The 16,289-nt window shown below is 41.8% G+C and overlaps 1 protein-coding gene across 1 annotated transcript; it reads right to left on the bottom strand.

The window, feature by feature from the left end:
- Positions 1-10,100: 10,100 nt before the first annotated feature.
- On the bottom strand, positions 10,101-14,819 carry OXSM (3-oxoacyl-ACP synthase, mitochondrial). Its single transcript, XM_008938088.1, has 2 exons — positions 13,837-14,819; positions 10,101-10,566 (listed from the first exon to the last, which is right to left on the bottom strand). Exons 1-2 carry the CDS (start codon positions 14,817-14,819, stop codon positions 10,164-10,166), a joined length of 1,386 nt encoding a protein of 461 aa, XP_008936336.1. The 3' UTR covers positions 10,101-10,163.
- Between the last annotated feature and the right edge of the window lie 1,470 nt (positions 14,820-16,289).

Raw genomic sequence — 16,289 nt, 5'->3', positions numbered from 1 at the left:
AACTTTAAAAACCCCACTTTGCTGAAAGAAGAGAGAACTAATGTCATGTTGCAGTAGTCTCACACTACCTGGAGGGCTGAACAGTATAGAATGGTAGAATTCCTTCAAGACAAGGTTTTAAAGGCTCATTCTATTTGCATCATTTTGTGACTGCAGCTTTCAGTCTTTGTTCAGTACCTGCTGTAGTGTTTTGTCTCAGTAGCAGCTTAGCTATCACAAAGCACAGAATTGTTTTAAGACAACAAAAATCCACCATAAAAAAAAAAAGGCAGTTTAAAGAATTAAGATTTTCTCGGCTACTACTATTAGGATCCCTATTTAATCAGTACTGTGTTCTGATCCATGCATCTTGATCTCAATCTTCTTTGCTTTTTTTATTTGCCTGGCCTTTTGAATCAGATTAGACAAGTTAATACCATTTCCTTCAGCAAGTATTCCTGACTTGTGTATCTGGTAATGATTTTTTTAACTGCTCACTAATAAGCAAGGAAACTATCACTAAAATAGTCCTGGAACCCTCCATCTGTTATAGATAGTGTGTTTCTTCTAAACAAATACTGGAAATGAGCACTTTATTTTTCCTTTTACTTGCTAACACAAACCCTGGGCATTTCATAATGATGGAAAAACCTGCGGATGAGCCGTAACAGTAACCCCAGAGACTCAATACAACATATTTCCAAGTCATGGCTCTGTAACTTCAGAGCCTAAGCACTCACAAAGCCTAAAGGATCAAATATCCCAAAGTGCTCTTGGTGAGAAGCATCCAGTATTTTAAATTTCATTCTAACCCTCCAGGATAGAACACAGAAAATTTTAAGGTGTTGTTGACATTTTCTTTCTAGACTTCAAGTCTTAATTACTTTGAACTGAGTCAATAGCACAGTTAGGGTCATCACTATCTCACCTTCTGAACAGCTCCTTAATAAGCACCAGTTTCTTAAGTTTTAGAAAAAGGACTCAGTACAACCATCCTGACCTCATTCCAGAACTTTTGGCACTACCCAAAAATAAATTACACCCTTAATGAAATGCACCAACTGACACAAGTGCTAACACTTTCCTTAAATTTAGTCTACTCATCAAAGACCTAAAGAGAATAACTGAATATAGATTAGGGCTAAGACCAGCTCTTCTCATATTTACCATGATTTTTGAAATTTTAAGTAATATGAAACTACTGCACTATTGCAATTTACCTTATTTGTGTAAAGTGAACCCAGCCTCCTCTTCACAGGAGCCTGCATGTGTCCCTGATTACATCTACCATTTTTCATGATCAGTAACAGGACCCATCAAACATCTGGTGATCATCAGCCAAAGGCCAGGAAACAAGCTGGGTTCTACCACCAATGCAGGATATACACACAGCACCTCAGGGAAAGGTGGGAACTGGAATGGAAACACCCACGTTCACATCACAGAGGTCAAGCCAGGTCTGGATTCTGTATTTGAGCTTAAATGGGCTCCTGAGCGGCAGGCAGAGAGAAAGTGGGTGTGGGTCCCAGCTGGGGGCACTCAGAACAATCACAGCCTACAGGTGCACACAGGGCCCTAACAGATACATAAGCATACGCGTAGATATTCAAAGGATTGGTTAGAGTCAATAAAAAGCTATTGTTGTGTCCTGGGTATATTGTTTCTTACGTTAGCACAAGGGGGAGTGGTTTGGGTTACGTGCTCTGGATACCTGGCAGAAAAAAACTACTTTGCTTTCTCAGCTCCCTGATTTTTTTTTTCTCTGAGAAATGCAAGTCACTGAACAAACACTTCAACTTGCAGCAACAGGCAGGTTTCTGAGAGCATGGGAGTTCTTGAGTAGGCTGACAGCCTTATTTCTACTGAAGGCAACAGCAGTTTTGCAATGTAGTGAAGGCAAGGTTTGACCAAGGAAGTCTCAGGAAAGGACCTGAAAGCCTTCCTAAGTTGATCTTCCTAATAATCCTAGTTTGCAGGTTTTGAGCAGCACTGACTGTTGAAATGGCACCATCTTAGACAGCTGTGAGTCAGTCTGGGAGTGGTCACCCACTTTGAGTTATGCTCCCTTGAGATGCACACGTCACCAACAGGGACCACCATTTTCTATGGCCTCTTTGGGAGCAGGACCTCCCTCGGGGTGCTGCAGCACTTCTGGAGATGGCACCTCCACCAGGCCAGGCAATTCAGACTCTAGTTTGAGGGGGTGTGTTTCGAGACCATTGGGGTCATGGCTGGGCCCAAGCCTGGCTGCAACATGGTGGAGCCACCTGCCTGCCACTCTGGCAGGGACAAGTACCATGGCCTCAGTCAAAAGCTGCTCCTACAGCAAGGGTCAGCCCTGGAGCGTCCCAGCTCAGTGGGACGCGGCAGCCCCCACCACACCAGCTCTGGCTCCGAGCCCTGCAGCCAGGAGGGGGCCACGCTTGGGGCCTGCCCCTTGTGCAAAAGAAACCATGGAGGAAAGTATCTCCCTCTGCTGTCAGAGCAGTTCTGGGATTCCATTTCAACCACCTAAAATATCCTGGGGGCAAATTCCTGAAGTTTTGAGGTATATTTTATACCTTGTCCATTCAAAACAAGCACAAGGCATGAGCAATGACTGCTTTTGCTTGGTTGGTTTTAAAATCTTTCCTTCTCTTTTGCACTTCCTCTAAACAAATATTATACAATAAATATTATCATTTGCCTATGGATGAAATTTAAGAATTTCTTTCGAAACAGTTCCCAGAAGACTCATCCTTTCAGCCTTGTAGGCCACACCACGCAGAACAGATGTGCAAGGAGATGGAGCCAGAGGAGGAAAGGAACAAGAGCAGAAACAGCTAAGTCAAGTTCAATATCTGGTTAGATATTGAATCTGGTTAGGTAGAGGGATTCTTAAGTTGTCTTGATTCATTTGCAATTTACTGTCCTAAGAGACACTTGTGAAGAAGATCCAAAACAAGAATGCTGAATCACAACAAATATTGAGCTATCCCAAATGTATTTCTGTTTCCAAACTTCATGGTACCTCAGGGCTAGAACCAAGAGGGACTTCTCCTGCTGCTTTGTCTCACCAAAGACATCGAGACACTAAATTATCTTAAAACAATTTCTTTAATCCCATGATTCCTTGCTTTCAGCATTTGTGTACGGATATGCTGTTTAGGAAACACAGAATAATATTCCCTCTTCACATCTCTACCCATGCTTATCCTGCCTGATGCTATAATATCCTATCTTTACAGACACCTCCAAAGTCGGTGCACTTTAGCAAGTCAGTCCAAACTTGATTATTATTCACACAGAGGAGCTTAGATGAGCTTTATGTAGGCAAAAAAAACCCCACCAGATAAAGTGTGTTTAGAGTTTTTCCTTCCTTTCCCTGTTCTACTCTTGCGTAAGCAATGGCTGGGTGGTGGTTTGAAAAGGAAAGAGATGTAGAAAGGCAATCACTGAGCTGACTATGGGTGTCCCAGCTCCTCAGATAACTGAGATTTTGCTGCCACCGTGTGATCACCCTGGTTTTGCCTACAATTTTCTCTGCTCCAGAGGAACCATGGCAGGACACCAGGGAAAAGAGTCCCTCTTCTGAGATGGAGAAGATGCAAAACAAATCACATGGCCATGCTCTCAGTCAAACCCAGTCTAAGGCTAACAGATCAAGCCTAGCTGATTTTGATGCACATTTGAAGAGCCAGAATGGCTCCTCTCAGTACGTAGGGGCTTACCAGGTTTGCCCAGTTTCAGAAAATACTTTTCTGTGGTTTCTGATGGTGCTGCACTGGTCCCCCAGTGTCATCCATTAGAAATGGAAAAAATAGCACTCAGGGCAGAAATAGCTACTTTGCAAAGATGCAGCTTTGAGCAGGGCTCAATTTCCTCCTGCGGGATTGACAGTTGATGATGGTTTTAAATGTTTAATACTATTCATAACTGAAATTTCTGGAAATGTTTTAAAATAATATCTGTACGAGCAGCTCTCCAGGCACCACACAGCACAAGGAACAGGCTTTAGGTGGTCTGAAACTGCTCTGACACAACCCTCTGGTCACTAGGCGACATAAACACCCTGGTAAGCCCACCTCTTCAAGAGCACATACTAGCAGTGCAAAACCCTGTGAAGCTTTTTATACTCAGTGTGGCAAATAAACCAAGCACACACTCTTTAAGTAGTGGCTTTTTAAGGTTTCCTCTGGAGACCTACTGGAGTTAAGTGGGAGAGACATTCCTAAAGTAATCCTTTAGTACCCCTCATGAGGTGCAGACCGACTGGGACCAGTGCAGGACTGGAATCCATAACTTCCTAGTATGCTGGCAAATGAACCTGGCTGTCAGCCAGTAAACTCTGGGCTCACAAACACAGTGTGGACCACAATGCTTTCTTTTTAAGCTCTTTCAGAAGAGGACAGTGTTATCTCACAGTGCCAGCAGACACAACAAATCATTCAGTACAAAAATGGGAATGTCCCAGTGATATTGTGAGCAGGTATAAGTTCTTCCTAGGGGATCTGTAAAATCTGTGGATCTAAACAGTAAATACATCTGAGGTCTTCAGTAAGCATGATTATTTCAGGCAAGGTGACCTACAAGAGTGAGATCTTTTTTGACAGTCCATTTCCCCACAGACAGACAGTTATATTCAAAACACAGCCACTGCAACAAGCACCCTCATAGTCAGTCAGGGAATAAACAAAGACTAATTAATTGAATAAAGGCCAAATTCTTTGTTTCTGTTACAAGCACGACACTGCAGAGAATCCCAAATGCATCCAGTGGTAACTTCACCTAGTTTGTTGGATATTACAGTTGCCTCTAGGGAAGCACGTTCTGTTATTTTCAAGGGCTTCAGCAACTGTAAATCTGAACACTGTTTTCCACACACGTTCAAGCTGCCTAACAGAAGAAAGATGTCCTCTACTCTCATTCAACATTATATTGCTGAATTAAAAAAAGAATATCTCTAAACTAGATGTGAATAAGAAAACTACTACTCTCTGACTTTGTTGCAGTGGTAGACTCCCTGTACAATTTGCTGTTTCATTTGGCACTTCTGGCTTTTAACTTATTTATTTATTTAACTTCTAAATTCATCTGACTCCTTCAGGTAAAGGTGATTTCCCTCTCTCTGTTGCTGAAAGAAATTCAATGTGAGCTGTATGTACAGCCACCTCCACAGACTCTGCTAAGAAGGGCATGTGTTCCGAGTCATTTACCTACACTATGCAAAAAGCTACAACAAAAGGAAGCCACTACAGCATGGGAAAAGCACTGACAAACATTGACTTGCAATTATGACAAAGGTTCTCAGCTTCCTTTTCCACAAAGCGGGACAGAGGTGATTTCCTCATGTTCTGACACGAAGAGTGAAAACCGGTAATATCTCCCACCTAGCAGCTAGATTAAAAGTATGCTTAAAATAAAAATCGAAATGAAAAATCAAAGGCTGACTTATGGGATGTAGACCAGGCTTGGTTCTACCCAAATTAAGAAATTTATTGTCTATCTTTATAAACCAGTTTCAACTTACAGGTAATGAGCTTCTGCTCAGAAAAGCCAATGGGACAGACAGTGAGATCTAATGGACTGAACATGAGCTAGAAAGCAATATTTCCAGAACTAAGTTCCAGCTCTTGCAGATCTTTCAATCTCTTACTGATTCCCAAACATTATCTTTAAACAATGAAGAGAATAATGTTAAGCTGAGATAGTGAGTAGAAAGCAGTTCATTATGCACTAGAATACACCAAAAATGCATGGAAAACCTCCTATAGCTGGCAAATTTACTGCTCTCAGATATCATCTTGTTCAGATAAACCCATGCTTCATATCTTCCAGTGTACTTCATATGCGGTAAAAAGCCCAGAACAAATGTTCTGATTACACTTGTTTATCTCCTTGTTTCAGGAGGTCCTTCCCTACTACAGGTCCTCATGCCTCCATCATCTACCCCTGATACTGTATATCTCTCCCTAGCTCTCCTTGTCTTTCCATCTGTGAAAGGCTTTCATGGGTCCCTTCATTTGTCTGCTCTCTTACATGAGGCAATGCTCCTATCTGCCCAAACTGATTCTCGCCTTCCTTTGCACACCAGATGATCTGCGGGACCGATTTCATTTGATTCCTCCTGCCACACCCCAACACAAGCTTACCCATGTGGCTGGCATGCACTCAGCTGAGTGAATGAGCAGGGAATTCCTGGTTAGCCAGTGTCCTCCCACCCCATCTCCCAGTCCCACCACAGCTATGGCCTTCCCATCTGAGGGAGGAATCATTCTGACTGTTGATACCAATCGACACAACTGAGACAAGACCCATCATTGGGATGAGTTAATTGATGTAAGTGCCTAGGCATGTTTTAATGTGTAAGTAAGGGATACAACTTTGGTGTAGTGCTGCCTGCAGTATTTTTCACACACTCTGGCATGGCTGCAGATCAAAGTTTATTAGATCAGGACCAGCAAAGTGCGACCTCAGCTCAACTGGCCTGGCCGCAGATGAAAGTTTATTAGATCACGACCAGCAAAGTGCGCCCTCAGCTCTACTGGCCTGGCCTCCTGCACACATGCAGGAGGTAAGGAGCCTTAGTGTGGTCACCAAGCTTAAAGAAGTTGGTTGGCACCTGATAGAAAGAGTTATGGAGGTGGCTGAACCTGCTGTTTCTGCTATCCAAATGACATCTAGTTTTCCCAAGACGTGAGAGAACTCCCACCATTGATCTAAGAAATTCCCTGAGCATTCTTAGGTGACTCAAGACAGCATTCAGAAAAATTCACGTTAAATACAGAGAGATGAAAGCAAGTTGCGTGTAAGCCTCCCTAGGCCATAGACACCATTCCTGGGAAAAAAAAAAAAAAGAGATATTATAATGGCTCTGTTTTAAAAAAATATAAATAGGAGGTAGAATTGTTCTTTTCTTAAACTCTTTCAGAACCTAATGTCTACAAATATTCCATATCAAGCCTAATGTCAGCAACTCATCTGCGTTTTTTTTTTCCTCACAAACTCAAAACTTTATGAGACTCACCTTCTAAACTCCTAGGATAACTTTTATGTCTTGTTTCAGCCCACAGTATGCTTGATGACATTCTGAACTCCAGGAAACAGTCCATTAAGCAAGAAACAAGAGCTGATCACTGCTAACAGCAAAAATATTTAACACTAAGATCCCAACAATGATAAAAAAGATAAAAAAAAATGATACAAAACAATATTCACTAAGATATGGTTGTCCAGTTATTTAACATCTGATCTGCTTTATAGTGCTCCAGAACTACAAGGCTCCCATTTAAAAATATTCTTCTCTTTTTCAATTACAGTTCCTATTTTGCATTTCTTGTGCTCTTCATGAACATAGGTCTTTTTTCAATTCTTCTTATTACTATTTCATTTTGCTTCACTCCTACTAGCTAGAGATCTTGGGCTGCAATACCCTTATATACTATCAGCTTGGTATTCTGTAGATTAGCTGTCGTATGAACATTACTGTGCCTCCTGCACAGACATACTGACTATAAGCAAGGGATACTGACATATTTCTTTACAGTTCAATACCTTGGGTAGAAAATTGTTTTTCTAACAAGTTAAAATTAATCATTGTTGTTATAAAAGTTGGAGTAATGCCTACTGCCCTGGTAGAAATCATTATATGTTTTGATTAGGTTATAAAACTGCCTTCATCCTATTTTTTTCTATCACTGATGCTAGCTTTACGAATCAATCGGAGTGTCTTCTTCTCAAAAAAAAAAAAAAAGGAACTAAAATTGTATTTCTATTTATTGTTACTAATCTCAGATGAGCCAATCCGTGCTGATTGAACTGAAGAGCCTATATGATCTTGATAGAAATACCCAGCAGTCCCTGATCAGCTCAGCAGGGTATGTGATAAAATGAGATGACTCCAAATAAATACATAAAAATGACACCTATAAAACCAAAATTCAAATACACAGGGGTTAAACTTTGGCTCTGTTAACTTTAGGTTTTAATCTTAACTCCCTACAGGGCATACTACTTACTGCTGTACCTAGGTCTGTTGAAATTATCCATAATCAAAACACCTAAAATAACTATTGTCACAAAGCTTTCATGGTTTAAAGATCATCTGCAGCAAATTATTAACTTGCAAGGAGTAGAAGCGGGGAGAAAATTCTTTTATTCATTACAGTTTCTGTTTCATTTTCTGTGTGACAGTATAATCTGTCTTTTTATGGTTGGTACACAAAGTCTGCTTCCAAGACTCCTGGGGCCATGATCTCTGCTATCAGAGGGAAAGCGAAGCGTATCTCTCTGTCACAGTATTAATTAGATGTCTGCAGCTATGTAACAAGATTGGGTGGGTTTAGACTCTACTTCAGGTCCACAATAATTCCATCCTATCTGGTCTTCCCATATTCCGCCCAGGATTACAACTACCTGAAAAAAATATTAACTCCAGAAGAAACTTGCTGGAAGATTTCCTCCAAATTCACAGTCCCACAGCTAGCTCTCTTCTAGAAGCTGAGCTCTTTACATCAATTCCTCCTGCATATAATTTGCAGAGAGTAATGTTGAAATTTATATTCTGCCTTTTATATTGCATGCAATGCAGATTCTCATTCATTATACTGCTGCTATTAGTTCATAAGCCAAGAGGTTTATAGGTATTTTTCCCAACAGCAAATTCCCATACTGTTCCTAGTTTGTATGCTTTTACATTTTCCCTTTGCCCATATCTTATTTTACTTTCAGGCTTATTATTCATAAATCTGTTTCAAACTGCATTGTTCTGCATAAGCTCAGCTTCTGAGTGAGTCTTAATTATTCTCCAACTGCATTTTTCTCATTATTCCCTCCAACTTTCTCCTCAGTGAAAACAGCAAATGCAAAAATTATGCTGTTCCATACCAGCATTCAGACCATTTGTATAAATAATGAGATTTTAAGGTACTGCTAAGTCTTGTGATAGCCCATTAGTAATCTCTTTCCAGAATGAAATTTACTTACAGTATAGCTACTTTATATTTCCTTTATTTTAAATCTAATGCATTACTTTGCCTCCACTTAACATGGGTCAAAGGCTGACATTTTCAAGAAGAAAATGGGTGAAAAGGCTTTTAATAAACTAACCCACACATATGGATGTCTGACTTCACTCACATCTGCACTATCGATCAAGGAACTACTTGGCTAAGATGGTGACTGCTGCCTGAAGGCACAGACAGTCCTCTACTAGTTCTTTCAAAGAGACAGCCTAAACCACCATCAATATGTCACCTTCAGGTATAATTTCATTTTCCTGTTCTCTTTCTTCCCCTTTCTTATCCTCAACACAAGACCCAGATTTATTTCTTTCATATGCTTTTTTTTTTTCCCCTAAAAGATTCCTCATTTTTCCAAGTTTGGGTAGTTTCTATTTTTCAACTGTGACAGAACAACCAGGGGTTTCAGGAGCCTTTTCCCTTTCTGTGTAACTATTTTTTAAATCCTCAATACCATAGTTGAATATCTACCTTGCTACTCTTGGCCAAAATTTCAGAACAAAATAGATTATTCACCTACTAATTCCATCCCAGTGCCACTTGGAAGATGTATGCGCACTTCACTGTTACCACTCCATGCCACAGCTAAGGAAGTAACACAATATATAGACATTAAGCTGAAATGAGGCACTGTCGGAAATCTTATGAACTCCTGTACTGTCTCCTGAATGTCATCTGTGTGGAAGAATGTGCAGAAGTTCAAGATATTTGAAGCAACCTATGATGAGGAAAAAGGCAGAATTACCAACAGAGCGGGTAACAAAGGGGAGCTCAGCCATGAACCTTGTATCACCACACAATAAATCATCAAGTCACGCCTGTGGACTCCTAATTAATTAGCCAGCCTCCCTTTGGCATAAACATTTCTGAGGAATTTCTGTGCTACATGCATATGAAAAATCTATTCTGATGAAGTAAAAACATAGAGTGCTCAATGTCTTCTCTTCTAATCAACAACAAAAACTTCTTTACCACACAAAGAATAGGTCTTTCATTTACTTTTATTAAAATGAATAAAAGAGGTTTCCTCTTTTGAAAGTAACTGCTGATGTAAATGTTGGGATGAATGAAGTTCTTGCGTATCAAATGTGCAGTTCTCAAGGCTGAGAGATCACAGTACACACCGAGGGTGGCAGTACCGAAAATCACTGTCAGTGCCAGTTCCCACAAGGTGCACAGCTGAAGTTAAACACTTGCAAAGCACAGAGTTGCATTAGTCCCACCAAAGCCAAACGAATTTGTCAGTGCTATGCGCCGCTTCTCAGTCTGCCACTCCTGAGCTGTTAATGGAACGTAATTGAGATCAAACTCTGCCTCTGTCTTCTCCAAGTTTAGAGTAGGTGGCAAAATTCCATGGTAACAGGACAGTGCAGTAAAAGCTGCTTCAATAGCTCCTGCAGCCCCCAAGAGATGTCCTGTTGCTCCTTTTGTTGAGGAAACTGCAATATTACGTGAGTGATCTTTAAAAAGTCTCTTTATTGCTTGATTCTCAGCAGCATCTCCTAGAGGTGTGGAAGTTGCATGTGCATTGACATATGTTATGTCTTCAGGTTTGATCCCAGAATCTTTTATTGCTGCAGACATACACCTAAGGAAAAAAAAAACACAAGAGAATGCTGAATCTCCTATTGTAGTTTTGTCACTAACATACATGTAGAAACCAAAAGCAGAAGTATGAGGTGTTTTAAAACAGTTATCAAATGTGAAAATCTGTATGACACACTTTGCCAGAGATGTAAATGACAAGAGATGCATTCTTCTAACTAAAACCACTAGCATCTACATTTAGCCACCTGAAGTGCTGGGGTTAAGCCCCCAGTCCTGAATGAGAGTTGGCACACGGATGATGTCCACAACCAGGACCCTCTTGATTGGTTTTTACCCAGGGTCTGGCCAGCCTTGGCTGGGAACTGATGAGGAGATCACCACCAGCTGACCCCACCTTCCACAGTAACTTGGAGGTGGGGCAAGAAGCCACCTCTATAAGAACTGACCCTGCTTGTAATGTAGTTGGGAGGCTTGGCTACATAGTGGGTGTGCTGTGTGGGGGCTCTGGTTATTGAAGGGGCTCCCCAGTTCTTCATAGCAAATGAAGCTCCCAGGATGGCCAGGCAAGATGATGAGACTCTCTCTAGGGAACTACATAACTCAATTCTTTGTCTGGCTCCTTCTTTCTCCCACGGCATGATTCTGTAGTCTGCTTGCTCCCTTCGTCACGCACTATGCTGTGAGTGAATGTATTGACTTATTCCTCCCTCCAGTGGTCTGGCATGTTGGATTACTGGTGTATGATTTAAGAATGGAGGGAGGACTTTGGTTGCTGTTTTGCCTGCTGATAATAATATCCTTCTATGTCAAGCAAGTGTTCAGCAGAAGGCCACCCAAGAAAGACGGTAGTGGTGAGGCCCACTGTAAAATCAGGCTTGCTGCTAAAAATCCCCCAATTGGGAAAAAATATGAAGAGAAAGAAAGAAGATACAACAAACAATATCTACAGACTACACTAATAAATCAGAGACCCTTTCCAATGCAAAATTTGAAAACATTTGAGAGAGAAATAACTACCTGAAATTATTTCCCAAATTTAGGTTCCTTCTGTTATTCTAGCATAGCAACACATCAAATGTAACATTCAGTAGGATGGTCCAAGAAATCCCTTCCCCAGTGTAAGTCAAGATTCCCCAGTTTTTACATTTTATTTCTCCTTGTATTTACAGTATTAGGAATAAAATTTGTTCTAGCAAACAAAAGCATTAGGAAATTAAAGAAAAATTCTCCAATCCTCCTCCTCATCAGTTTCTTTCACATGCTTTCCAGAGGTCAGAAGATGTCCTCACCCCTGTGGCGGCAAGGAGATGGCACAAATTCTTATATAGGAAATGAAATTTACTGAATGTTACACTCTCATACTCTTGACACTGCGTGTTCCATTTCAACTCCTGATGACCTCTGGACTGTGACTGCCTCTACAAGATATGCTCTCTTATGAAAACCACAGAAAGATGGGTAACAGCTCCCTACTGTGATTTTTCTCACAGATTCCCACAGAAGGAACGGGCTGAATCTCACAGCTCTCCTTGAACATACAGCTGAGCAAAGGATCACTGACTCTTTTGAAATTTATTAAAAATAAGTAAATAAAAATCTCAAAAACAAGATAGCACAGGCTGCTGGACAAATTCCAGTATCTCTAGTAGAGCCTTCTACTCTTAGAAGCATTCAGCTTAGGTTAGAGGCCACTGATACTCACTGTTACTACATAGTAAGCAAACATTGAGGCCAAGAAGATTACTGATCAAATGTTTGGGAAACAGATACATTAGTTACATGTCACCTGCAAAGAACATATTTACTTAAGGAGATAACAGATTGTGTAGAACACACTTTGCATCCACACTGCTGAGTCTGGCTTTGCCTCTCTTTTCCAGCAGGTTTATTCCAACATATGTATTAGTTTCCAACTGAATTAGTTATCAGAAGATGACAAAAATACATTCCCCTACATTTTTTTTATGTAGCAAATAAAATTCCTACAGAAAAGTAAGAGAAGCACATACATTTCAGATTTAATCCATAGACCACTGCAGTAATGAAATGCTGAAGACTATTAAAATGCATTATCTCATCTCAGGGGTGGAAAGGCTCAACGTTTTTGAGATACCAAGATTAATTTTCAACTGCTTCCCACTGTGAATTTAATTTATATGCTACTGCCATCATAAAACATATAAAAATTCTGTTAGAATATATTGTCATATCATCTCAAGGGTAGACAACTACGAAAATCTGAAACATTACTGACAACTCACACCAAAACCTGCAGAACAATTAAACTTGAGTCCAATAGCACAGAAGGAAATCTGGTATGTAACACTTCTTGAAAAATCTGTTAAACCAATAAAGAGGCAAATACAGCTTTTACAAGACCATGTGGAAGTTTTATCTATTTGTGTAGTGATATATTGAATTTTGTTATTAAATATTCATATATATTGAGAATAAAGCAAACTAAATCTTACCTAAAGATTCCCATGTCAACAATAGTATTCAGCCTACACAAAGCTCACAGAGAGCACCTATACTTATACGTGTCATTTAACTGACAATTAGGTCAATGATAAAAACTAGATTAACATCATCTACTTGTGAACTGGTTCTGATTAGATTAATGATGATGAAGCTTTACCATCTCACTAAACAGCACTGAAGTGTATTTCTCCCTCCACCAACACTCCTAGCTGCATCAGAATGAACTATTTAAACATGACTGCAGCACTGGCACAGGACCTAACACTTGCTCTATGAGCAAGCCTTTTCTAAATAAGAATAGCCACAATTGACACTAACGACATGTATGGTAATTATCTTAAGAAACCAGATCCTCCAAATGCTCTACAGCTTTCATCATTTGGGATTTCTTTAGGAATGCTATTCCCCTTTCAGACCACAACAAATGACAAGACCTGCTTTTGTAGTGAGGTCTCTCTTTGTGACAGACAGAGGGTGAAGGAGAACACGAAAAGGTTCTACTGAACCACAAAAATCTTGCAAAAGAGGTTTCCATTGAGATTTATTTGTGTGAATGGGTGTAGGCACCAAACATAAAATATTTTCCCACAAAGTTTTCATAACTCTGTGCAAAAAAAGATGATTCTAGCAAGAATTGGCCTTCACCTTGTGACTGAAAAAAAAAGCAAATTGGGGCAAAACCCTACCAGAAGCTCCTTCATTTTTCAGGTTCTTGGAATACTAATTCAAGACTTAACAGCATTTCTCTAGAAAAAGCAAACAATAACAGAAAGCCATCTACCCACTATAATTAACTTATTTAGTATCATAATCAACATGTAGCTCTTACCTGAATGCACCGTCTCCTTCTGGATTAGGTGCTGTTATGTGGCAAGCATCACCAGAAAGTCCATAACCTAAAACTTCTGCATAGACCCTAGCACCTCTCTGCATGGCATGTTCGTATTCTTCCAAGAGCAGCACAGCAGCACCTTCTCCCATTACAAACCCTTCTCTCTGTGAGTCAAATGGTCGACAGGCCATTTTAGGGCTTGAGTTAAAACTTGTGCTGAGGGCCCGAGCTCTTGCAAATCCAGCCAAGGACAAGGGACTAATGCAAGCCTCAGTCCCTCCAGCCAACATGACATCGGCATCACCAGCAGCAATAAACCTGAAGGAGTCTCCAACGGCGTGTGCGCCCGTGGTACAAGCAGTTGACACGGCATGATTCGGCCCTTTCAGCTGGTATTTAATGCTGATCTGGCCTGCTGCCATATTGACTAAAATCTTTGGGACGAAGAACGGGCTGACCTTGTTATACCCCTTTGTTCTAAATAAAGCGGCTGTATGGGAAATCTCCTCCAGCGGAACCATTCCCATCCCGATTGCCACGCCGGCCCTTAATCCATCCTGTTCCGACTGGGGAGACCAGCCGGAGTCCTTCATGGCTAGCTCTGCTGCGCCCATGGCCATCACAGTGGCAGCGCTCATGGATCTGATCTCTGACTTGGACACAAAGCTTTCTTCACTGAACTGACCCTCCTCGTTTCCCCTCGGCACGCAAGCAGCCACTCTACAGGGGATGCCTGCATATTCTGCCCCGTCTAGCGACGCGATCCCACTGTCTCCTTGGAGAAGGCGCTGCCACACAAACTGAGTCCCCACACCGAGAGGGGACACTAAGCCAATACCTGTAACAACTACTTTCCTTCGACATGCAGGCAGTGACTTGCTGAAATGTCTTCTGTGGCTTCGTAAGCACAGATTTAAATTCAGAGTCTGCAGATGAAGATTTGCAATCTTTAACAGATCCCAGGAGCACTGTGACAACATAGCGGAAATCAATCACTGTAACTGGGGGGGAAAAAAGACACAAACATAACAAAAAAGCAGCCAATGTGAAAAACGTTCCACGTACACTAAATTAACAAGGGATTGCTTTCAAGGGATGTAGTTTCTGTGTCTGTAATCAGGAACAGCATGTGTTATGGCAGAGCACAGAAACACACTCACTTTGTGAATGCCTCTAGTGAGCTCTTCTCACTTACACTGCTAACGACTGCACCACCCTGGACTGCAAGGCACTCTCTGGCTTTGATGCAAAACTCCCTCCGGGGCTTTAACCACCAGTGGGCTGGAGGTGTCAGAAAGAGCTTCATTCTTCTAAGGGAAAAAGTGTGTGTTCACCTGAAAGTGTACATCCTCATGTTATCACGTTAAGGATGGCATCATCTCAACCTTTATGTCAGGTAGAATGGTCTAGAAAACTCAGGAGTCAAGAAATACTTCCTGATTCTGCCACCACGGTAATTACATATCTTGGATTAGACACCTTGTCTTTCTACCTCCACCTACCCTTTATCAGGCTGGGAGTAGTTAGCCTGGCAGGGGACAATACCTCAAATGTGTTTGACTAAGAGGTACCACACCACCACCTCCCTTGAAGGTAACACTGCCAGACCCCATGTATCATGAGGCATGTCAAGTGATGGCAGAAGGTCGCTGCTGAGCACAAGTACTTCAGGTGCGACAAGAGGACCACACCAAGCAGTAATGCTGCAGCATTGTGCTGAAGGCTGCCTCTTGTATTGCCCCGGCCACCACCAGGTTGGAAGCTGGTCTGACCGTGCAAGTCTGGCACGCCGGAGCAGGGCAGAGGCTGCAGCCTACCTCTGTCAACTCCTGCAATACAGGCTTTGACAGGACGCCTGCTTTTCCCTTCATAAAAAGGGCAACTTGGCATCTCCAAGTCTTTGGTAAAATACAGGGAGCTGCACAGGGACCATACAGGGCCGCCGGGCTAACACATTCTTGCTGAAATACACAGACCTGCTCCTTCCTGGAGCAGCACAAACACACGGCAACATGATTAAAAAATAAAAACCAAAAAATTATGCTGACTAATGCAGACGGCTTTTTAAAGGAGACTGCTTTAAATCCTAACGCAAATTTGTCACTTTAATTTTTAAAGCCAGTTAGCCGTGGGTTTTATAAAACGGGGCAATGAATAGAATAGGAAGAGAGGAGAGGGAAAGGGAGAGGAGACAACTGCATAAGTCTCTACAGCAGTGGGTGCCCATCAGCCGCACACGGCTCTGCCGGGGTGTACCCCCCCGCCGAGGCCTTGTCCGCCCCGAGCCACACTACCTCCCGTGCGCGCCGGAGAGCGAGCGGTAAGCCCTCCCCGGGACCAAGAGCTACCGGTGTCACCAGCTGTTCGAATGGCATTAGCTATTTTCCGTGTTTGCTGCATGGGTGCATCCCCGCCTGGCACCACCTCCAGAGCCGCTCAGCTCGGCTAGG

The sequence above is a fragment of the Merops nubicus genome, unplaced genomic scaffold, assembly GCF_000691845.1.
Source record: "Merops nubicus isolate BGI_N331 unplaced genomic scaffold, ASM69184v1 scaffold44723, whole genome shotgun sequence".
NCBI classification, from domain to species: Eukaryota; Metazoa; Chordata; class Aves; order Coraciiformes; family Meropidae; genus Merops; species Merops nubicus.
Note: the sequence above shows the minus strand (reverse complement) of the source record. Positions and strands in the feature narration are given on the sequence as shown.